Source organism: Odocoileus virginianus, chromosome 33, assembly GCF_023699985.2.
Source record: "Odocoileus virginianus isolate 20LAN1187 ecotype Illinois chromosome 33, Ovbor_1.2, whole genome shotgun sequence".
In the NCBI taxonomy this organism is placed as follows: domain Eukaryota; kingdom Metazoa; phylum Chordata; class Mammalia; order Artiodactyla; family Cervidae; genus Odocoileus; species Odocoileus virginianus.
The window spans coordinates 9,842,907-9,867,447 of record NC_069706.1 but is presented as its reverse complement, the minus strand read 5'-3'; the positions used below and the strand labels follow the sequence as shown (position 1 = coordinate 9,867,447).

The window sequence follows — 24,541 nt, the reverse complement described above, 5'->3', positions numbered from 1 at the left end:
CTTGCTTGGGAAATCCTATGGACCGAGGAGCCTGGCAGGCTGCAGTCCATGGGGTCGCAAAAGAGACGGACACAACTTAGTAAAACAACAGCAACAACATACCATGTTAAAGAATATTTTTCCTATTACCTAGGTTATCAATTGTAATCAGATATATTAAAAGCTACAAATACTCCCCAGGATAAATTAATGAATGCATGATAAGAAGTAAAAGAAAAAACTCTAACATATATACAAAAAAGGGCACATTATTGTACAACTCTAGTTTTCACAAAGTGGACATTCCTATGTAACCACCCCAGATGAAGAAAGAGAACATGACTAACCCCCTTCCCCTGCTTCTAGACTCCACTTCCCCTTCCCAAATTAATCACTTTCTTGACTCCTAGCCCCAAGGCTCCTCTTGTCTGTTTCTGGACTTCAGCTATCTAGCATTACGTGGTATGCGTTTCTTGGCATCTGGCTTGTTTTGCTCAGTATTCCTTTTGCCATTAGTTTGTAGTTGGGTTTTGAAGGCCTTTGTTTTTTCCATCCCCTGAAACACTCAGTAAAAGTTGCAGCGGTTAATTGAAAGAAAGAAACAAAAGAAAAAACATTAGATGTGAAAGATAGGTTGTGGTTAGGTGATGGTTTCAAGTGTGAAAAAGCTTCTGCTCACATTGGGCTGACCTTTGCCTTGGGGATTTTTCTCTCTCTCTTTTTTCATAATTTTATTTATTTAATTTTGTCTTTCTTGCTGCTTGGGATTTTCTCTAGTTGTGGCGATGGGGAGGGGGAGGTGGGCTACTCTCCAGTCGCGGTACATGGGCTTCTCATTGCAGTGGCTTCTCTTGGTGCAGAGCGCGGGCTCTGGGGCCTGCGGGCTTCAGGAGTTACAGCGCATGGGCTCAGTAGTTGCAGCGTGCAAGGTCTAGAGCACAGTCTCAATAGTTGTGCACGGGCTTTGTTGCTCTGAGGCATGTGGGATCTTCCCGGACCAGGCTGATTCTTTACCACTGAGCCACCAGGGAAGCCCCTGCCCTGGGAAATTTCTAGATTTGGGTGATTTTTCTCTTGTCATTATCTACCTTTTATTTATTTATTTAAATGAAAATGCAAAAGATGTGCAATACCCAAGGTAATCTTTTGTTTTTTTTTGGTTAACATGTGGGATCTTAGTTCCCTGACCAGGGATCGAACCCATGCCCCCTGCAGAAGAAGCGTAGAGTCTTAACCCCTGGACCACCAGGGAAGTGCTCTACCTTTTAGCTTTACATAGGGAATCTCTTTTTTAAGGTGGTCCTTCTTGAGCCGGGCAGGGCTGATGGTCATTCCCTTTGTAGCTTTTGATCAAGGCTGGATACTGGTCATTTCCTGATCATCTGTTTATCGGGAAGAAAATGAAAGACCGAGGGTGGAAATGAAGAGACTGGACGGGGGCGGGGATGTCCATGGAGTTGCTGATCTGGTGTCTTCTGGTTTTGCTTTAGGTACAATGTCTGTTCCAGGATCCTACCAGGCGGCCGCTGGGCCCTCTGCGGTGCCGACCGCGCCCCCATCCTATGAAGAGACGGTGGCCGTCAACAGTTACTACCCCACACCTCCAGCACCCATGCCTGGGCCGAACACGGGGCTCATGACGGGCCCAGATGGGAAGGGAATGAACCCACCTGCCTACTATACCCAGCCAGTGCCTGTCCCCAATGCCAATGCAAGTATGTATGTACAACTTCCCGGCCCCCTTCCCTTCCTTGGCCCTCCGCCCTGGGTGGGACTTCTTGAGGATTAGGACAGTGGCCAAGGACTTCCTTGGTGGTCCAGTTTTAGGACTCCTGATTTCCACTACAGAGGGCACAGGTTCGATCCCTGGTCAGGGAACTAAGATCCCACATGCCACTAGGTGCAGCCAAAAAATAAATTAATAGGAGTCCATCTGCAATGCAGGAGACCCAGGTTCGATCCCTGGGTCGGGAAGATCCCCTGGAGAAGGGAATGGCAACCTACTCCAGTGTTCTTGCCTGGAGAATTCCATGGACAGAGGAGCCTAGTGGGCTACAGTCCTTGGGGTCATAGTCAGACATGAGAGACTTTCACTTTCAAATTAGTAAAAATAATTTTCAAATTTTTTTTAAAAGGAGAGCCACCAAAGCAACTCTGGCCCAGAGTCTAGGCAATCAGTCCAGCTCTCCCTGTTGTCCTGAAATCTCATATCTGGTCTTGGGTTCCATGTCAGGAAGGCTCTTGGCTTTTCCATGATATAAAGCCTGGCTCATGAGCTTTCCCAAGTCGGACATCAGTCAGAACTCTGGTGTTCATCACAGGGGGCTGACCGACTATCCCAGAAAAATGTGGGAATGGGAGCTTGATTTGGGAGGCTCCCACCCTTGCTGCTGAGGTTTGTCTGGAGAACCCCTGCCCTGAGGCTAGGGCTGGAGTAGGAGAGGGAGAGAATGCAGCCGTGATTGAGGAATGGGTAAGCTGCAACCCACCCCCAGCTCTTCATGAGTGCAGGCCACTCCCCTGCCTTCCAGCACTTTCTTCATGACCTTTCCCTTTGGTACTTCCTGTTGCTCAGATGCACTCAGGTATGTTGCTGATTCATTGTCATAAGTAGCTCAGAGAGTGGACCCAGGTGTCAGGCTGCCTGGGTTCATCAGCCTTCTTGTGCCTCAGTTTTCCCCATCTGTAAAATGGGGCTCATTAAGTACCTACAATCGGGGACTGTTAAGGTTAAATAAAGCTCTATGAGTAATCCTGGGATAAACATGAACTGTCATTGGGGGCCTTCCCTGGTGGTCCAGTGGTTAAGACTCTGTTCCCAGTAAAGGGATTTCAGGTTTGATTCCTGGTCAGGGAACTAAGATCTCACATGTTGCGTGGTCAAAAGATTAAAAAAAATCATGCTGAAGTGACTTTGACTGCTCCAAGTGGGAGATGACAGGCTTTAGACTATTTTATAAATCCCACTCTGATCAATAAGTAACTCATTCTTGCAGCCCCAAAAAACTTATTAAAATTTACATTAGTGCTAAATTGTGCTTTAATACTGCTCTTTTGCAGGGGATGGTGTGTGTGCAGGAGCCCTCTATTAATAGGTCGCTCTAGGAATAGTAAGTCTGGTTAGCTCTGGGTCATAATGTCCCCTAATACAATGATCACAGAAATGGCATTTCAACAACATAAAAAAGAACAGAAGGAAGTTACTTTGACAGAACTATGAGTTTCAACAACTTGGCCAAAAATCAAAAAGAACACACTAAGCCCTGAGGGCTCAGTGATTTCCATCGCTCTTGGTGCTCTTCTGATGCTTGTGGATGTTGTCCACATCGTTTTTTCTTTTTAGCATGATGTTACATACCCACTGCATGTATCAACATGGTCCTCTGACTTTAAAGAACCGAGTCAGTATTCCCTGGCTTGGTAAATGCCTGTCTTATCTTTGAACCTTTGAGCTAGTTAAGGAGCCTGTGTGAATTGAAGGCTTGTGTATGGGGGATTCACCCTGTACCAGCACTGGGTGAGGTTCTTTACCATCTTTGTCCCATTTAATCCTAGCGACGGCTCTTATTGCATTTTTTCAATAACAGCTTTATTGAGGTAGAATTCCCATATCATAAAGTTCACTCTTTTAAAGTATACAGTTCAGTGGTTTTAGCATATTCACAGAGCTGTGCAACCGTCAGCACTCATTCCAGAACGTTTCCATCACCCCAGAAAGAAACCCCATTCCCGTTAGCCGTCACCCTCTCAGCCCCCCTCCTCCTAACCCCTGGCAACCACTAATCTATGGATGAAGAAAATTGAGGCCAAAACCCATCACATCACTGTTTCTGAAATTACCATGTGCAGACCACCTTCATAGAGCCACTCAAAAGCTTAAGAATTGGTTTGGGGACCCTGCCCCAGACCTGCTGAATCAGACTGTCTTGAGGGCCGGGCCCAGGAATCTGCATTCTCAGCTAGCTCCCCACTTGAGCCCAGAGACGGTTGAGTTTGAAGCCTGGTGGAGCTGGGCCAAGTCTCCCCAGAAACAAAGAGTCCTCCCCTCCCATCTTGTGTGTGGAAGTTTCAAGAGCCCCTCAATTGAAAATTCTGGAAACCTGCCACTGTTTTCTCTTTTTCCCTTTTTGTCATCTTTCTCCTCCTAACCCAGTCCCCACTTTATTATGGTAAAATGCATTGCCTGAAGCATTTCAATGCACTGTTCAGTGGCATTAAGTATGTTCATATTTTTGTGCAACCCCTACCACCTTGCATCTCCACAACTCTTTACATTTTACAAAACAGACTCTATACCCATGAAATGGTTGCTCTAATCCCTCTTATCCCCTAGCCCTGGCACCCACCATTACACTTTTTTTTTAAAAATGTGGACCATTTAAAAAACCTTTATTGAATTCGTTACAATATTGCATCTGTTTTATGTTTTGATTGTTTGTCCTCAAGGCATGTGAGATCTTAGCTCCCCGACCAGGGATCAAACCTGCACCCCCTGCATTGGAAGGCGAAGTCTTAACCACTGGACTGCCAGGGAAGTCCCCATTCTTTTTATCTCTGTGAATTCGGCTATTCTAGTTGGCTTCTATATGTGGACTCATACAGTATTGGTCTTCTTGGCACTGGTTTATTTCACTTAGCCTGATGCCCTCAAGGTCCATCCACGTTGTAAAATGTATCAGAGTATCGTTCCTTTTTAAGGCTGAGTAATATTCCATTGAATGAATGGACTGCATTTTGTTCATCCAGTCATTCACAGATGGACACTTGGGTCGCTTCTGCCTGTTGGCTCTTGTGAACAGCGCTGCCCTGAACGTGGACGTGCAGATATCTGTCGGGACCCTGCCCCTCTTGTTTTGCACGTAACGAATGTCTCCCTCATTTCCTGATTGGTCAGTTTGTTCTGTTCTTCCCATCAGTTGCCGTGCAGACAGTCTACGTGCAGCAGCCCATCTCCTTTTACGACCGCCCGGTCCAGATGTGCTGTCCTTCCTGCAACAAGATGATTGTGACGCAGCTGTCATATAATGCGGGCGCCCTCACCTGGCTCTCCTGTGGGAGCCTGTGCCTGCTGGGGTAAGTCTGGGGTCCACTCGGACCCCGAGCTCTCCCGAATTCCTCTCCTCCAGGATTTCCGAGCCACAGCACATACCTCTCTGTTGCGGGGGGTGCCCTGTAGAATGTTGAGCTCGCATCTCTGGTCTCTCCCCTCTAGATGCCAGTAGCTCCCCTGCCCCCATTGTTACAACCCAGAAATTGTGCCCAGTTGAGGACCCCTGCCCTCGATCGTGTCAGCGCCTGGAGGCTGCTCACCCGTCATTTGTTCTCAGACCACTCCCTGTGTGTCGGGACAAGCGAGGCAGCCGGGTGCATCTGTGTAGGACGATACCCTTGGGGATTTCTTTTTCTTCTAGAATTTCATGACCTAAGTAATGATGTTTGTTTGATTCGGGGAGAAGCTTTAAACAATCTGTACATTAAAATACTTTATAGTTGTCTCTTCAAAACTTCTTATCCTTTCATGACCCCCAGTAGTTTTCTGTTGTCTCTGCAACGGGAGTGTGTAAATATTTATGTCTGAACCAAGGGTATTATGTTGAAAGAGATAATACTTTCTGTCCTGGGAGAAATTTGAGGAAGCACCACTTAATTTTTTTTTCTCCCCCCAAACAAAGGCAGGCAGCCTCCATATTCCTGGTTGTGTGAATCACTTGGGAAACCTCAGGCGCTCTGTTTTCTTCCTTGAAGGAAGCAGGGTTTGTGTGTTTCTTTTCAGAAGCCTTGCTTGGCTGTCTCCTCATTTTCTGCTTGTGACCTAAAAAGAGAAGGAGTGATAGTTCTCTTCCTAATTTCAAAGAGAGGCTCAAAGCTTCTAAGAGCTTAATTGAATTCCTTGAGGACTTGCATACAGAGGGGAAGAAAGGATACTGAACATATGACATAGAAGTTCATCATCTTTTGGACATTACTGTTGAAACTAACTTTATCTTTGAAATCAGGGAAGGACAAAATGGAAAAGTTGATCACATATTGGCCCCTGGCTTTCGAATGGAGGGAGCTTTTTCTGTCCCTTCCTCCTTTTTCTTCCTTACGTGCAGTAGCGTGTTCTCAGATCCTGCTTCTCACTGCTGTGTGGCTGTGGGCCGGTGACCTCACATGCTCCAGTTTGCTCATCTGTAAACTGGGAGTGCTAATGCCTCCCTTGGGAGTTTGGAGGGGTTGCTGAGGATGAAGTCAGTGAATGTGTGTGTATTGTCCCTGGGAACCAAAGGTTAGGCTTATCTCTAAATGCTACCCTTATGTGAACCCAGGTAAGCTTAGGCAATAGGAAATTCCATTCATGAGATTGTTTCCTCATCGGGTTATTTCCAGATCCGGATCCTGCTTTATATAAATCAGTGCCTTCCTGTAAAATGCTGTTTTTTTTTTTTAAACTGTGTTTTTGGTCAACTTTGGTTATGAGGCTGTGGGGTGTCTCTGACACCAGCCAATGCTCCAGCACCGGGTGGGTGTCCAGTGATTCCATTCAGTTCAGACACGAATGACCTGGCGTCAATACAAACCCCCACAGCTTAAAGGCTCAGTCCCACAGCCGGCCCCCTACTTCAGATGCCAGTCAAAAGTCCTGGATCCCCAGTCCTTCGGACCAATCGGGGTCCTGCTAGCTGCTCTTCAGGTTTGATGATACGCTAGAATGGCTCACAGAACTCAGAATGGCACTTGACTTGCATTTACCAGTTTATCGTCCAGGAGACAAACAGCCAGCCAGCTGAGGGGGTAACAGGGCGAGGTACAGATGGATCCTGAGGGCTTCTGTCCCTGCGGAGCTGGGATGCCGCCACCCTCCGGGGACATAAATGCGTCCACCAACCCAGCTCTCCAAACACAGTTGTTCAGGAGCTTTTATAATCTAGTCCTCAGCCCCTCACCCCTCACCCCTCATTCTACCCCAGAGGTCTGCAGTTGGGGCTGAGAGTTCCAAGCCTCTAGTGACTTGGTCTTTCTGGTGACCAGCCCATCCCGAACCTGTCTAGGGACCCACCCCAGATGCCCTCCTTAGCATACACTCAGATGTGATGGAAAGCGATTCCTTGTGAATAACAGAAGATGCAACTCTGTCACTCAGGAAATTCCAAGAGTCTTGGAGCTCTGTGCAGGAACCAGAGATAAAGACTGAATATCCTTCTTCTTACACCTCAGGCTGTAGGGAGGCCCTTCCTGCCAAGAGGTCCTTCCTGTGTGTGCTGATGATGACTTATGTAGGTTAAAGGACATAATTTGCGGGACTTTATTTGGTTGCTGCTATGAGAAGCAGCTTCTCTGTATGGAAAGGTGATCAGTTCAAGACAGGAATCGGCAAACCACAGCCCAGGGGCCAAATCCAGCCCCTTGTAAGTTTTATTGGAACACGTCACGCCCTTTATGAACAGATTATCTGTGGCAGCTTTCACGCTCCAGTGACAGAATAAGACCCTTGTAGCCTGAAATACGTATTCCCTGGCCCTTTGTAAGAGAAGTTCGCTGATTGCAATCTAAGACTTTGAAAGATGCCCCAATGACTAAAGAGTTGATAATACGCCCTGGACAGTCTGTATGTGGTGACAGCCTTGGCGAGAGTTGGAGCTGCCATAACAAATTACAATAAACCTGGGTGGCTTCAAACGAAAGGAATTGTTTTCTCTCACCATTCTGGAAGGTTCCCAGGTAGCGCTAGTAGTAAAGAACCCACTTGCCAATGCTGGAGATGTAAGAGACATGGGTTCGATCCCTGGGTTGGGAAGATCCCCTGGAGGAGGGCATGGCAACCCGCTCCAGTATTCTTGCCTGGAGAATTCCATGGACAGAGGAGCCTGGTAGGCTACAGTCCTTAGGGTCACATACAGTCGGACACGACTGAAGGGACTTAGCGTTCTGGAAGCCAGAAGTCCCAAATCAAGTCACCATGCTCCTTCGGAAGGCTCTAAGGGCAGAATCTATCCTTGCCTCTTGCAGCTTCTGAAAGTCCAGGTGTTCTTGGCGGTGGCTATATCTTTCTAGTCTCTGCCTCTGTCTTTCCATGGGCTTTGTCTCTCTCTGTATTTCTTTCTTCTTTTGAATATTTCATGTGATATAGTGTTCTTATTAATTAATTAATCTTACTTTTGGCTGCACTGGGTCTCTGTTGCTGCACACAGGCTTTGCCTAGCTGTGGTGAGCGGGGGCTGCTACTTCTTTGTGACGCTCACTCAGGCCTCATTGTGGTGGCTTCTCTTTGCGGAGCACCGGCTCTAGGTGCTTGGGCTTAGTTGCCCCATGGTATGCTGAATCTTCTCCTGACCAGGGATGGAACCCGTGTCCCCTGCATTGGCAGGTGGATTCTTATCCACTGCACCACCAGGGAAGTCTCACCTCTGTATTTCTGTGTGTTCTCTTATCAGGACCCCAGTCTTTGAGTTTCAGGAGCCCACCCCACATAATTGAGGAAGATCCTATCTTGAGATCCTTAATTACATCTGCAAAGACCCATTTTCCAAATGAGATCACATTCATACGTTCCAGGGGTTAGGACTCTGATCTGTCTTCCCAGGGAATTCAGTGGTAAGGAATCTCCCTGCCAAAGCAAGGGACATGGAGACATGGGTTTGATCCCTGGGTTGGGAAGATCCCCTGGAGGGCGGCATGGCAACCTGCTTCAGTATTCTTTCTTGGAGAATCCTATGGACAGAGGAGCCTGGTGGGCTATAGTCTGTGGGGTCACAGAGTCGGACATAGCTTGAGCACATATGCATGTATCTTTTTGGTGGCTGCCATCCAGAGGATCATAGTAACACGCTGCGTGTGTGGCCTTTTCTGTTCCAGGTGCATCGCGGGCTGCTGCTTCATCCCTTTCTGTGTGGATGCCCTGCAGGACGTGGACCACCACTGTCCCAACTGCAAAGCTCTCCTGGGCACCTACAAGCGTTTGTAGGACTCAGCCGGACCTGGAGGGAGCCGTGAGCTGCGGGAAGGCCTCTCCGACTCTTCACCCAGCCCCTTCTCCTGTTGAAGGCTCTACCTTGGTGGTCTCCTGTCTCCAGGGGCTCCACCTTCGTGTCTTCTTTTGGGGGGGGAAATATCGCAAAAATCACACACCTCCAAACCCCAGAAATGGCTGCTCGGAGTCATGCACAGACATGCAAAGACATTCTCCTTGAGTGCTGGGTCCAGGGTTTTCTGTCTCCCTCCTCCCCCTGACTGTGACCCCAAGTCATTCCATCTTGCTCTGATCGTTGTCCTGTCTGAGTATCTTCTGGTGATTTGCCACTGGCTGGCTTCTTTTCTTGCCTCAGTGGGCCTTTCTCTCAGTGGTCTCCAAATCAGACTGCCTTATTTTTGAAACTGTTCTGGCCCCAGTGTGGCTGAATCAACCTTTAGTGCCTACCACCATAGCCATCTGTTTCCACTTCTGATGACAAAAACCTTATAGACTAAGGGCTTGGCTCTCAGATTCTGTAGCTGCAGGCTTTTAAATAGCACATGAATTCACTTTAATTTCTTAATTTGTCTCTAAGTACAAGCTGGGGTTATTCACACCCACATAGCCATGAGGTCATAAACGCAGGCTATAAATAGAAGGCTGGATCTTATCACTGATCTGCCTCCTTGGGACCAGATCCTCAGCCACTTTCCACGAAGGGCTTTTTTCTGGTAGAGTGATTGTTTTTTGTATTAACACTTTTTGTGACCTTCTTTTGGCCTTAAACACCTTTGAGCATAATTTTGAAAGAAGGGATTTATAGAACCATTTTCCGTAACCATGTGACTGGTGTCATTTTCCTATTTGCCAGTGCACACTCACTTTTTTTTTTTTGCCTTAACAGGAAAAGTAATGGATTATTTCATCCACTGCCTTTTCTTGGGTTTAGTGTGGTTCCTAGAAACCTCTATAATGGAACTCATTAGAGTGGGGCCCTTTTGGGGTTCCTAGCGGATGTTTGGATAGACCACGTTGGAGCACGTCTGGGTACCATGGTGCTGAAAAGCGTGGGGACCCGACTGATTCAAAGGCATCTGAAGTCTGGATTTTATTTTTCAGAAATATAGTTTGTTTGTATAACATCGGAAGACATGATTCCTGGGACTGAAGCAGCAAGCTAGAGTTCTCAGTTCGCTGCTGTGTCATCTTTGAAATCAAGACAAAGCCGGGCTCGACTGTCAAGAGTCCCTGTTTTGATAATAAATAGGCACAAGGAATGCATGTGAATAATACTGTGTAGAAATCAAAGCCTAGACATTGATCAAAAATCTGTATATTGGGTGAAAATTATAGTCATAACCCATTGATTCAGCTTATTCATTTAATGTTTTGAAACTTCCAGTCATTATTTTTGCAGTGACTATAGATATACTTCATAGTACTTTGTTCTCTGCTTTTCAAAAATAAAGTCTTTGAACTATTTATCAATTCTTGCCATGTGAAGAAAGGTCCTATGTTGTGTTTCCAGCTGTTGTTACAAAGAGCCTTTATTTGTTCCATAACAGTAGAAGGTCCTTCATGATAGAAAACTTCAGACTGGCTGAATATCCTGCGATGTCAACATGACCGATGGTGAGTTGGGTGGATGGCTAGTGAGTCAGATTTGAACATGAGGCTGTTGGAACCCAGTAAACGTCATCAGTGGCAGCAAGCCGTAGCTTTCAAGTTTTAACAAGATGCACAGAAGGAAGCTGTTCTCATTCATGCTCCGAACAAAACATGCTTTGTTAATTGATCGGGGTAGATGTGAGATGCTAGAAGGAGGGCATTGTAACTCGCCAGAACTATGAATGTCATCCCCTCTTTTCCTACCTGGTGATAAAACTTCATTTTGGAAGGTGACGGTAAATCGTGTCATCGACGTGTGACTTTGTCAATTTAAACCCTAACTTCTGGTTTTGAAAAATTGCCACTCACCCCAATCGCAAGTGTATATTTTTCTTTCTTTTGACAAAATTGAAGGCCATGCATATTTAGCAGTTTTGCTCAGATGGTGGCATATAAATTGTCTCAAACTGTTATCCGTTACATATGCAGAGTCTTCAAAATCTTCAAAACAAGAGCCCTATTTCAAGGACTGTAACATATATAGTCTGCAGAACTTGAAAAATAACATCGATGCCTGGCGCTTGGAGTGTTCAGTGGACATTCCATTTTATTGTTCCAAGTACAGGCTTATCTGTGTATTTTTTACAAATTAAAAAACTATTTTGTTCTGCCCTGTTTGTTGGGGACTTGGGAGTATGTTGGAAGCACTGCATCATATTCAATTATTGCAAGAGCTTTATTTTATACCTACTTGGACCTCAAAGAAGAATTTATGAATTTCAAACCCTGAATGGCTGTATATCTTGTTTATAACTGTGAGTCCTTGTACATGCAAGTTTGGGTTCGAGTCCTGTTAACAAAAAGAAATCAGTTATTGCATCTGTTTTAGCCAGCTTAGAGCACGTGACTCATTCCTGGCTGACCACAGCATTACCCATGAAAATGTTTTCTCTGGGACAACTGGCTCCGCAGTTGCTACTGAGAACACTTCTATGGGGCCCTGAACTATTTATAAAATGTGGCTTCATACACACACACAAACTTGGCTTCAGTTTTCTCCCCAGCGACAGCCTCTCGTGTTTGGGATATTAAACTCCTGCTTTGACTTTCTGGGCTCCAAAATCTCTGTGTAGGAGTAAGTGTAGACGTTGGAATTTTACTTACAAAATTCTGATTTGCATTTTGGATCCTATTAAAGTTATCTCCTGTATTTATGACTCAGATGTTTACAATGAGTCGTTTGTTTTTCATGGGCGCACGAGTGAATTGAAAGTAGATCCAGCAAGGGCGATGAAAGAGAGAAACCCTGAGGTTTCTTTTTTTTTTTAAAGTCTTAAGAATGTTAAAGAAACAAGAATCTGAGGCTTGGAAAGACTGGGGGAGAAAAAAAGAAGAAAGAAAAAAGTTCATGGCCAAGTGTACAGTCGAGTGCATTTAACTGTTTTGTGACTGTTCTCTGCAGTTTGAGGAAAAGTGTTCACACATTTAAGTACATTTTTAAAATTTTTTTACCCTTTCAGGTTTTTTTTTAAGAGCAGTTTTAGGTTTGTAACAAAATTGAGCTGAAGATAGAGATTTCTCATGTACCCCCTGCCCCATGCATAGCCTCCCCCATTCTCAACATCCCCCACATTTGTTACAATTGATGAACCTACACTGAAATGCGATGGTCATCTGGCGTCCACAGCGGGCGTCAGGGTTCACGCTTGCTGTTTTACGTTCTGTGTGTTTGGGCAAATGTAGGATGACATGTATCCACCATCTCAGTATCATACAGAGTGATTTTACTCTCTAAAAACTGTTGCCTGTTCCTGCCTGCCTCCCCTACCCCCCAGCCACTGTTCTTACTGGCTCTAAAGCTTTGCCTCTCCCAGATTGCCGTAGAGTTGGAAACATACACAGGGAAATCAGCCTTCTCAGAGTGGCTTTTTTCACTTAAGAATATGCATTTCAGGTTCTCTATGTCTTTGCATAGCTTGACAGCTCATTTCTTTATTATTCAGATAATATCCCTTCTTTTCTTTTTGTTCGTTTGGATTTTGGGGCGGTGCCTCACAGCCTGCAGGGTCCTAGCTCCCTAATCAGGGATGGAACCCTCGCTCCTGGCAACGGAAGCACGAAATCTTAACCTCTGGGTCACTTAACCAGGGAAGTCCCAGCACTTACCCTGTTCTTAGTACTGTCTTGGCGATCTTGTTCCTGGTCTCTCAAGGGGCAGACTCAGGCTAGCTTGTGTGCGCCATATCGATGTCTCCAGAGAACACAGGATTGTAAAACCTGTGTTTATATAGCTGTGTATGTGTGAGAGTGTTACTGGGTTTAGGTTTAGCTGCTTGTTGCTCAAGAAGAACCCAACTCCCCGCTGTTGATCAGGGTAAGAGCTTTGAAAGGGGAGTTTCAGGGACGCACAGGTATCGGGCAGAGCTATATGCAGAACAGCAGTCCATTCCCACCATCACCTTGAAACTGGTGGTGCCGTGGCCTGATGAACATGAGCTTGATTGCTTTAGGTACAAAATTCCAGGGTTGGTTTGCTAGCATTTGCTTGAGGCCAGTTATCAGAATTTTGTAATTTGGAGCAGCTTATGTCATTGCTGCTGTCTGGTCATCATGCAGTTAAATTCTTTCACCTGGTGGGTGTTTTAGGGTCTGCAAAACAGCTCAAAGGATATGGCTCAGAATATTACCGATAGCCCTTGAGAAACTAAAGGCCCTTGACTTTGTTTAATGGCTTCACTATTGCCATTTTGTCTTGCTTGACTCTTCCTTTGCATCTGCGTTTCCTCACTTCTCTGATTAAATTTATTCCTTGGCTAAAGTTTCTCTACAGACAAGAGGCAGGCAGAGGACATGGAGCGGTCTGTCCTGGGAAGATGCTGTGTTATGGGGGGGAGGTCACAGTGCAAAGTGAGTGCCAAGGGCGACATCTGGGAACCTCTAGTCTAGCACATCTGTGGTTTTCACGTGTCATTTTTTAGAAACTTTTGTATTGGTGGTAGAGCCAATTAACGATGTTATGATAGTTTCAGGTGAGCAGCAAAGGGACTCAGCCGTACATATACATGTATCATCAGTTGACTTCTGCTGTATCCCAGGTACTGTACAGCTTGGACGCCAGATACCCCTGCCTGGAAAGCGTGAGCATCGACCCAGCACTGCCCTGCCTGCCAGCACTTCCGTGGCTTTTTGTTGCTGTTGTTTTACATTTATGTTTAACGGGAGGATCATTGCTTTACAGGGTTGTGTCGGTTGCTGTTGGCAGTAACTTGAATCAGCTGTAAGGATACATGTATCCCCTCCCTCCTGAAACTCTCTCCCAACCCCGCATCCTACCGCTCTGGGACTTCACAGAGCACCGAGCTGAGATCCCTGAGCTATGCAGTTGCTTCCTGATAGCTGTCTGTCGTACACGTGCTGGTGTACACATGTCAGTGTTAACTCTCAATGCATCTCACCTGCTCCTTCCCCCGCTGTGTCCACGCGTCTGTTCTCTGTGTCTGTGTCTCTGTTCCTGCCCTGCAAATAGGCTCTTCAGTTCCATTTTCCAGTAGCTTCTTTATTGTTTCCTTTAAGCTAAAATTCATGTAACATTTTAAAAAATTTTACATTGGAGAATAGTTGCTTTACAGTTAGCTGTGTTATAATAGTTGTGTTACAACAATAGTTGTGTACAACACAATATAGTTGTGTGTATTGTGTACAACAATAGATTTGTTAGCTTCTGGCATACAGTAGAGTGATTCAGTTATACATATGCATATATCTGATCTGAAAAAGAATCAGAGCCTTTTCCCTCATAGGCTTTTACAGAGTATTAAGTAGAGCTCCCTATACTATACAGTGGGTTTGTTGATGATCTATTTTATGTATAGTAGTGTGTATATGTTAATTTGAAACCTCAGTCATGTAACATTAGTGTATAATTCAGTGACACCTGGTGCATGCACAGTGTTGGGCAACCCTCCACCTTTGTATCGAGTTCCAAAGCATTTCTATCAGCCCAACATAACACTCCGTACGCATTAAGCAGTGTCTTGTCATTCCTCCTGCCCCAGCACTTGGCAGCCACCCATTTCCTTCTGTTTCTCTGGAATTACCTATTCTGGATACTTCATATAGACATAATCGTACTACATGACCATTCGCATCTGGCTTCTTTAACCAAGTGTCACGTTGTCAAAGTTCATCCACATTGCAGCTTGCTCTCAGGGCATCATTCCTTTCAGTGGCTGAATAATACTCCATTGTAGGGGTATGCTGGGCTTTGTCTCTTTGTCCATGGGTGGCCCACGTGAGTCTTGCCCACATGTTGGTAATTGTGAATAAGCCTGCTGTGGTCATTTATTGACAGTTTTCTGTGTGGGTGTATGTTTTCAGTTCTCTTTGGGTTGGAATTGCTGGATCACATGGTAGTTCAGTTTAACTTCTTGAGCAACCGCCTGATAGCATCTTCTTTTTTAAGTTTTGGGTTTTTTAAAAAAAATATTTGTTTATTTATTTGACTGCATTAGTGTCTTAGTTGCAGCACTCGGGATCTTTGGTTGAGGCATGTGAACTCTTAGTTGCAGCATATGGGATCTAGTTCCCTGACCAGGGATTGAACCCAGGTCTCCTGCATCGGGAGCACAAAGTCTTAGCCATTGGCCCACTGGGGAATTCCCTCAATGGCTTCGTAAAGCTGTTTCTGGCCTAAACTACCATTTGGAACTGCTCTGGCCTGGAGAACTCTGCTCCGTTCTGCAGCGTGAACTGTTTGGAGCAGCCTGGTGGCGACAGAGCTGGACTTGGAGCAAGAAGACCTGCGCCCTGGGCTGGCCTGCCCCGGATCCTCAGCTGATCTGAGCCCCACTCAGTCCTCTGGCACTCCTGATCTCGGGTGGCCTTGGCTTGCAGCGAGGCTTGGCTTCCCAGCCAGAGATTGAGGCCAGGTCGCTGTGGTGAAAGCAGCTGGTGGTCAGTGACAAGGGCCCTGACCCTTCGGCTCCTGCAGAAGAGAATTCCCCCAAAGTCAGGAAGTAGTGGATAAAGTGAAGTACTTATTAAGAGGGAAGAACAAGTGCAGTACGTGTGGATAGACACACGCGCGGACTCGGGGGGGAGAGTTGTGCCCTCGCGGCAGCTTGAATCACTTTTATGAGGTATTTCTTCCAGGTTTCCTTCGGACAATCATTTTGATTCGGCTGGTTCACTCTCCATGTTTTGTGTATCTCAGGATCCTCCCGTGTGTGCACACGCCTCTGTTAGCCAAGATGGATCCTACCAGAAAGGCCTCTGGGTGGAACGTCCCTTGACATAACTCCCCTTTGGTCTCCAAGGAGCCTTTCTGTGTATGTGTGGTTGGGGAGGTCTCCCGACTTCAGGAAAGAGACTTACGTGATCTGGGCAGGGCCTAGCCTTCTCCTGTAATTGTCCTGTTAATCTCCTCTTGGAGTTTCGGACCGCAGGGAATGACTCTCCCATCGCTTTACCCTGGGGGGACCCATCCACCACCTGCCTCGCTCCCCCTGAGCCTGAAGAAGGAGAAGGGGTGGACGGTGCATCTCAGTTCCTGAGTGGCCTAAGAGGTTCAGCTGTTGGTCGTTTGTTTACCTGTGTGCGCAGCGTGGGAAAGAGTAAAGGGCAGGGGTGGGAGCGCTGTCCTCTGCCTCATGGAATTGATGGTAGAAGGGGAGAGAGAGACATCAAATAAGAAAACCTAACATTTCCAACCTGTTACTCACCAGGAGGGAAAACTGGAGGAAAATAGCCAATGGTAGTGATTTTACTTGTGGGGAAGGGCACCTCATCCTCTCAAATTATCCAGTCATTCTGATGTTTTCTTCTGCCGAGGGGGCAGCCTTTATGTTTGAATGCCAGAGGAGTCTGAAAGCTGTGTTAGGAAAGTTCATTTCTGTTCTGTGTCTTTGTGTGATTTCATTTGCTCTGTCTCCCTCTCTGGGTAGAATCACTGGATGCCTTCCATTTTCTTGGAAGAATGAAACCTAACCCTTTTCTCTAGCTCCTGTCTCCGGATTTCCCCTCGATACCAGGAAGGGCAAGGCTGGCTTCGAGTAAGTGGGTGGATTCCAGCCAAGTGTGGTCAGTAGAAAATGTCCCATTGGCCCCAGAGGGCCACGAGTTTCTCCCAGGCGCCTGCCCACGGTCCCCTCAAACCCAAGTATCCTCAATAAGAACTTGGTGGAGAAAAGGGAAAGTGAGAAACATTTGACAATCAGTTCTTAGGGTTTCCCTGGCAGCTCAGATGGTTAAGAATCCACCTATACTTCAGGAGACTGGGGTTTGATCGCTGGATTAAGATCCCCTGGAGAAGGAAATGGTTACCCACTCCAGTATTCTTGCCTGTAGAATCCCGTGGACAGAGGAGCCTGGCAGGCTACAGGCTATAGGGTTGCAAAGAGTCAGATATGACTGAGTGACTTAACACTTTCACTACTTTTTTGCTTTCAATGGGGATGTTTCTTTTGCTTTTTCGTGGGAGGGGTGGGAGCTGTCCCAGCAGAGAGAGCCGGGAAGGCAAGAACACTAACAACTCTTTAAGGTTGTTTTCTAAGCCATAATCTGCATTTCTTGTTCACGTCTAAAATTAACGTAGGAGGAAAATAAAAACCTTATCATAAGCCTGATGGAGGGGCGGTGGGTTGAGGTCTCCCCTTTATGCACCTGCTTGAACGTGAAACCCTTACACAGCAGGGAGCTCCCAGCAGCTGGGGGTGGGTGTCAGGGAGGGGTGTTGGGGGTGGGATAGGGGTGGGGGCTCTGAACTCATCGGCTTCATCCGTGGAATCTGATCACCTCTGCCTGCAATGATGTGATTTAGAGACACTTTCTCTAGTTTCACTGAGGGCCTATCTTTTTTTTTTTTAAAGGAAGTATAGTGAATTTGGGGTTCCCAGGTGGTGCTAGTGATAAAGAATCTGCTTGCCAATGCAGGAGACCTAAGAGTGAACGTTCAGTGAACATAAGAGTGATGTGTTCAATCCCTGGGTCCAGGAGATTCCCTGGAGTAGGAAATGGCAACCCACTCCAGTATTCTTGCCTGGAAAATCCCCTGGACAGAAGAGCCTGGTGGGCTACAGTCCATGGGGTTGCAAAGAGTCGGACACAACTGAATACACACATACATGGTTGATTTACAACTAGTTTCAGTTGTGTAACAATGATTCAATAAATTGTATTATAAAGTATGGGTTATATTCCTGTGCTGTCCAGCATATCCTTGTAGCTTATTTGTTTTATACTTAGTAGTTGGTACCTCTTAATCCCCTGCCCCACTTCCTTCTCCGGACTTCTAACCACTAGTTTGTTCTCTGTCTGTGAGTGTGTTTCCACTTTGTTATATTCTTTTGTTTACTTTATAGATTCCACACATAAGTTGTGGTTGCATTGGTTTACTTTTTCCTGCTTTGTGGTTTTTCTAACTAGGTATTTTCTTCCTCATTTCATCTTCTTCCTGCCCTCTGTCCTAAAGTTGTTGATGAGCTCAGGGCTTCATCCGTGTGTGTGTGTGTGTGTGTGTTGGTGCATAGTCTCTGTGAGGGCGCATGGGGGGCTGGACTTGTGTGTGTATGTGGGTGTGTTGGTGGCTGTTTGGGGAGAGGTGGTTCTAGGTGTCTGAGATGTGTGTTTCTCTGTAGGCAGGGTGAGTGGTTCTGTGCGTGTGTGTGTGTGTGTGTGCACACGTGTGTGCAGGGGAAAGAGAGGTGACAGGGCTACTCAGCGCTGCGTGCCCTCCAGGTTTCCCTTCAGTTTCCCTTCAGTCCCCGAGCTTGAGAGGCCGCTGAGGACTTCAGGCCAACCAACCCAGTGGGGCGATGGCTGGCCCCTTGCTGATCTCAGGGACTGAGAAGGTGAGAACAGTGCTTTTTGCACTTCCTACACTTAAGCTGCTTGGAATATGGCATGGGCGTGGACATGCCTGGCCTCCCCGACCTTGTTAGTCACTTCCCATGGTAGACAGGTGACTCTGCTTGAGAAAGACTCTTACTGAACCCTCCACTGCAGGACCAGGCCTGGCCATGGCACTCAACCTGGGCTGGGGGAGCCTTTACAAACCTGTGTGGCCTGGCCACACCCCAGACCAACTGGATCAGAGCCTCCCAGGGTGGGGCCGACTTCCCTACTGGGCACCAGGGGCATTTGATATTTTTAGGGGCTTGGGGAAATGTATGATTTTTAAAATATTTTTAAAATTTTATTTATTTTTGGCCATGCTGGGTGTTTGTTGCTGTGTGGGCTTTTCTCTAGTTGCAGACAGCGGGGGTGGGGGGCTGGGGGGCTACTCATTGCGGTGGCCTCTCTTGTCGCGGAGCACAGGCCCTGGGGCGTGCAGACTTCAATAGTTGCAGTCGCTGCAGACCCCTGGTTCTAGAGCACAGGTTCGATAGTTGTGGTACACAAGCTTAGTTGTCCTGTAGCATTTGGGATCTTCCTGGACCACCAGAAATCAAACCTGTATCTCCTGAATTGGCAGGTTTCTTTACCACTGAGCCACCAGGGAAGCCCTACATTCTTTTAATAGGAGGGAAAAGCCTGAATAAAATAATAATGAACATATAATAATGAATCCAACCTGGACTATATTGCTCTTCCTATCCATGCAGCCTTAAAATATACCTTTCAATATAGGAATAGTTTTAAAGACAGAGGGGCCCAGGGAAGTCTACACGTGGATCCAGGTCAAAGGCCCTGGTCTGCTGTTTATGGGATAGAATCAATCTTGGCTCCTTTCTTTCAGTAAGGGTTTACTGAGTATGTAATGTGTAGGGAGGTCTTCCAAGGTGGTTCAGTGGTAAATAATTAGCCTGCCAACGCAGGATATGTGGGTTGGATCCTTGGTTCAGAAAGAGTCCCCTGGAGAAGGAAATGTCAATCCACTCCAGTATTCTTGCCTGGGAAATCTGATGGACAGAGGAGCCTGACGGGCTATGGTCCTCAGGGTCGCAAAAGAGTTGGACCCTACTTAGCCTCTGAATAACAGCAACAATGTGCAAGGAGACAGCCTCCTTGGTCTTGAGGAATTTAAGTAAGAACTTCATCATTTTAGGATTGTTTTGCATGTTATGATAAAGTTATCTTGTGTAGAACACTTCTATAGCCTCTGCCAAGACAAGAACTCTTCCAGATGGAAGAGAAAGATATCTTCACCATTTTACAGATAAAATAATAACAGAGACACAGAATAAGCTGCCGAGCGACCCACAGCTCAGTGAGGACTTTTGATCCTATAATAAAATATACCTTGGTCTTATTAAATACAGATTTCTGGGGCTTTTGCCTGGAGATTCGGATTCAGAAGGCCTGGGAAGGGCCCCAGAAATATGTATTTTTATACAAAAGCACCCAGCTGGTTCCTGAGGGTAGGTGAGTTTAAGAAATGCTGCTCCATATGACCTGGGCCAGATCAGCCCGAGAGAAGGAACTGAAGTCAGCCCAAGGGAGGGTCCCCACTCTCGGCACTATTGGCATCTGGGTCCAGATCTTTTCTTGGGTGGGGGCTGTCCTGTGCCTTGTTGGATGTTGAGGAGCATCCTTGACCCCTACTCACCAGATACCAGAAGCACATGCCCCAGTCACGACAACCAAACACTCTCCAGATGTTGCTCGGTGTTCCCGTGGGGACAGAGTCGCCCCACTGACAACCCCCTGGGCTAAGTACCTGGGCTGAACCCAGCGTTTCTTGTGTCTGGGAGTTGGGGTGACCTTCACTGCCCACGTGAGTGCTCAGTTGCTCAGTCATGTCTGACTCTCTGTGACCTCTTGGGCTGTAGCCCACCAGGCTCTGTCCATGGGATTTTCCAGGCAAGAATACTGGAGTGGGTTGCACCTGTCTTTAAAACATAAAATATGCCCATTTCCAAGACTCCCTTGTTGTTCAGTGGCTAAGACTCCATACTCCTAATGCAGGGGGTTGGGGTTCGATCCCTGGTCAGGCAACTGGATCCCACATGCCGCAGCTAAGAGTGTTCATGCCACAACAGAAAAGATCCCACATGCCACAACTAAGACTTGGTGCAGCCAAACAAATAATCAAATTAAAACATTTTTTTAAAACACCCATTTCCATCAAGAGGAAGGGAGCACAGACTCCGGCTACCATGCGGATGAACCTTGACAACATGGCACTCAGTCAAAGAAGCCAGACACAAAGGCCAGGTCCTACATGATTCCACTGATGTGAAATGTCCAGAACAGATAACTTTATAGAGGCTGAGCGCAGATTGGTTGCCGAGAGGCAGGTGGGGAGGGAGAATGCTTAATGGACATGGGGTCTCCTCTGGGAGTGATGAAAATGTTCTGGAACTAGATAGAGGGGGTGGTTATACATCATAAAATGTACCAAATGCCATTGACTTGTTTACAACAGCTAATTTTTTAAATTTATATTTTATTTTTAATTGTAGGATAATTACAATATTGTGACGGTTTTTGCCATACATCAACATGAATCGGCCACGGGTATACGATGCCCCCTCCCTCTTGTACCCACCTCCCATCCCTCTTGGTTTTCACAGAGCACCCATTTTGGGTTCCCTGAGTCATAAAGCAAACTCCCACTGGCTTACAATAGCTAATTTTATGTTAGAAGGGTTTCATCTCAGTTTTTCTTTTTTTAAAGTGCCAATTTGTATAAAGTGATAGTTGGTAGGAAGGGACTGGACTGAACTGTGAATGCAGCATAAATTGAATCTGTAAATGAGGTCATGACCATTCAGTGTAATAAGAAACATAACATGTAATTAAGTAATATTTTAAAAGCAAGTTTAGAATTTGAGGGCTGAACCTCAGTACTGCTGTCCTTGGAACTGGTACAGTGCCGGGTTACAGTAAGTATGCCATATGAGCTTGTTGAATCTGAGAAGCAGAAAAACTGAAAATAGCTCCATCAAGAACCGACTGAGCCACGCGCAACCTGCTGTATGGCTGAGGTGTATCATTTCAACTTCCTGGGCTGAGTTCCTCTCTTCTCTAAAAAGAGCCAGGCTGATCCTTCCCGCTCGAAAAGTCTGTGCTGGGAAATGCAGAGAGGGAAGGGTCTGGAACATGCCAGAACATGCTGGAACATTCCACGGGCTGGCTCTCTTAGGGTATCAGAGGCAAGCTCCTGGGTGAGCCAGCAAATCCTTCAGGACACAGGCTTGGCATTCAAGTGTTGCAGGAAGGAGGACCCCTTCCAGGGCCCAAGAGTGGGCTCTTGTCTAATATTCTGACATAAGTTGTCCGAGGAGACACACGTGCTGACAAAGCAAGAGACTTACTGGGAAGGGGTGCCTGGGTGGAGAGCAGGAGGGTGTGGGAACCCAGGAAAACTGCTCTGCTGTGTGGCTTGCAGTATCGGGTTTTATGGTGATGGGATGAGTTCCCTGGATATCTGGTCAATCACTCTGACTCAAGGTCCTTCCTGGTGGGGCACGCATTGCTCAACCACGATGGATGCCCGCGAGGAGGAGGTGGTAAGACACGTGGGTGTCTCCTTTTGTCCTTCCTCAAACTCTTCTGGTTGGTGGTGGCTCGTTAGTTCCGTGTTCCTCACTAGACTCTCCTGTTGTAAAATAACTCATGCAAATAGTTACAATACTATGGTGCCTGGCCAGGATGAGTGGTTTCAGTCTGTTTTCCCTAACACAGGAGTCTCAGGACCAGGCAGTTTCCAGCTTTGATAAACAGGATCAGAATAACCTAGCAGGTAGATTAAACTAGCAGTCCCCAACTTTTTGGCACTAGGGACAAGTTTTGTGGAAGACAATTTTCCATTGACCAGGGAGTGGGGAGGATGGTTTCAGGATGATTCAAGAGCATCCCCTTTATTGTGCATTTCGTGTGTGTTGCTCAGTTGTTTTGGACTCTTTGCGACCCCAAGGACTGTAGCCCGCTAGCCTCCTCTGTCCATGGAATTCTCCAGGAAGAAGACTGGAGTGGGTTGTCATTCCCTTCTCCAGGGGGTCTTCCTGACCCAGATATTTGAGTCTGAGTCTCCTGCATCGCAGTCAGGTTCTTTGCCGTCTGAGCCACCAAGGAAGCCACTGTGCACTTTACTTCTAGTATTGTTATATCAGCGCCACCTCAGAGCATCGGGTAGTAGATCCTGGAGGTTGAGGACTGCTGGGCACAAGAACTGGCCACCTGGGCCCCCTCCCTGCCACCTGCGGTCAGGCATGGTCTGCTCAGCCCACTCGGCTTACAGGAGGATGGAGCCACCTCTGCAGTCACGTGGAAGCCCCCACATTCCTTTCATAGGTGGGCCATGGGGGTCACCTCCCTCCCTGCCTGGCCCGTGAATGCCACATTTACATCTACATTCACTGACCCGAGGCAAAGCATTTCTTCCTTGGGTCACTATTATATTTCAGGGGCCCATCCCCTGAAAGCAGAAACAAATAAATGCTTGGGCATGGGTGATGGTCCTCACGTGAGCTCACTTATTAGCTCGCAGCTGTGGTGAATGGAATACCGCGCAGGTGTGTCTGTTTGGAGGAGATGGAAGTTAGGACCATGTTAATAGAAAGCTGAGATGCTGGCGCAGTGGCTGATGGTCTCTGAGTAGCAGGTGGTGGGGGAGAAGGTTCTGGGAGGACCAGTCTGCCAAATACAGAGACATGCTCAAACACCACTGAGGAATTTCTTCTGCAAGCAGCCACTGACAGGGTAAGAACTTCTGGCTAAGAACTTGTTTGTTTGCTTTTGGTAACAGCTTTATTGAGATGTAATTTACATACCATGTTATCCACCCTTTTAAAGTGAACAATTCAGTTTTGTGGGGTTTTTTTTTAGTATATTCACAGAATTTTGCAACTATCACCACAATCCATCTTAACAACATTTCTGTTACCCCCCAAAAGACACCCATCCACTCCTAGACTTAACCAACCTCTAAGCTATGTTGTCTATACAGATTGGCCCATTCTGGGCTTTCCTTATACTTGGAATTGTACACGTGTATACTTGTACTTGCTCAGTTGTGTCTGACTCTTTGCGACCCCATGGACTGCAGCATGCCAGGCTTTCCTGTCCTTCACTATCTCCCGGAGTATGCTCAAACTCATGTCTATTGAGTTGGTGGAATTGTATAGTATGTGGGTTTTTGCATCTGGCTTTTCTCTTCGCACATTTCTGAGGTTTATCCTTGTGACACGTGCTGGTACTGCGTTCCTCTGGATGCAGATAATCTTCCCTTGTGTGGATATACCACATCTCATTTATCCGTTCTCCTGTGATGCCTACAATTTTCTAAGAAATTCATGGGTCTAAAACGACTACTCATTGTAGCAGCTGCTCAAGAAAGAATTAGCTGGGCATCATTTGTCAGTGAGAAGTCTTTTATTATGGTGGCAAGCCGAGATTGGAACTTTGAAGGGTGAAAGGAACTGTTGTTTGTGATTATACCAAGCAACGGGTGTGAAGCCGGGCTGTGCTGGGCAAACCCAAGGGGTGGACGCCTTTGTTCCAGGGCCAAGTGAGAATGTTGAGCGGTCTCCTTTAGCAGACCCTGGGCTGAGGACTCTGGGTCCCCGAGAAGCCCAAGTGTAAATTTTTTTCAGGCCTGGTCAAGTGATTACAAAGTCCCTAGCTGACAGCGCCCCAGCCCCATCCCTGGCGTGTTTGGGGGCAGCCAATGAATTGCAGTCTCTGAGGGGAACTGCAGACCAGGGCCCAGGGCCCCCCCCAGGCCGCTCTGCAAGCCTGCGTTCCTCCTCTTTATCTGGGGTCGAGGGCAGGGGTCTGCCTCGGGTGTCCCTGCTGTGACCCCACTGGACTCAGAGCCTCCATTCCCCACCCACCCCTCCAGCTTAGGGTCCATAAACTGCCGTAGACTTTTTTGGGGGGCTCTCTAAGTAAGTGAGAAAAGCCTCACATCTGGGCTGATCCCTCCCAGGGTGCTGGTTCCCAGGGGGCAAGTCAATGCTTTACTGACTGTAGGAAGTGATGCAAAGTTTAACTCCTTTCTTATGAGGCTGGCTGGTTGCTTGACCAGGCAGCTCAGCTCGCTCATTCCCAGCTGAAGCTGGGCTCCTGACATCAGTTGGA

At 46.9% G+C, this 24,541-nt stretch overlaps 1 protein-coding gene across 2 annotated transcripts in view; it reads left to right on the top strand.

Moving 5' to 3' along the window:
- LITAF (lipopolysaccharide induced TNF factor) overlaps window positions 1-11,736 on the top strand; it is a 35,768-nt gene extending 24,032 nt beyond the window's left edge. For both annotated transcript variants that reach the window (XM_020880590.2, XM_020880589.2), the window contains exons 2-4: window positions 1,470-1,694; window positions 4,896-5,052; window positions 8,815-11,736. In XM_020880590.2, the coding sequence (XP_020736249.1) occupies window positions 1,475-1,694; window positions 4,896-5,052; window positions 8,815-8,923 (486 nt within the window). In that variant the 5' untranslated portion in view covers window positions 1,470-1,474 and the 3' untranslated portion in view covers window positions 8,924-11,736. The remainder of the gene's footprint in view (window positions 1-1,469; window positions 1,695-4,895; window positions 5,053-8,814) is intronic.
- The last annotated feature ends 12,805 nt before the right edge of the window (window positions 11,737-24,541 follow it).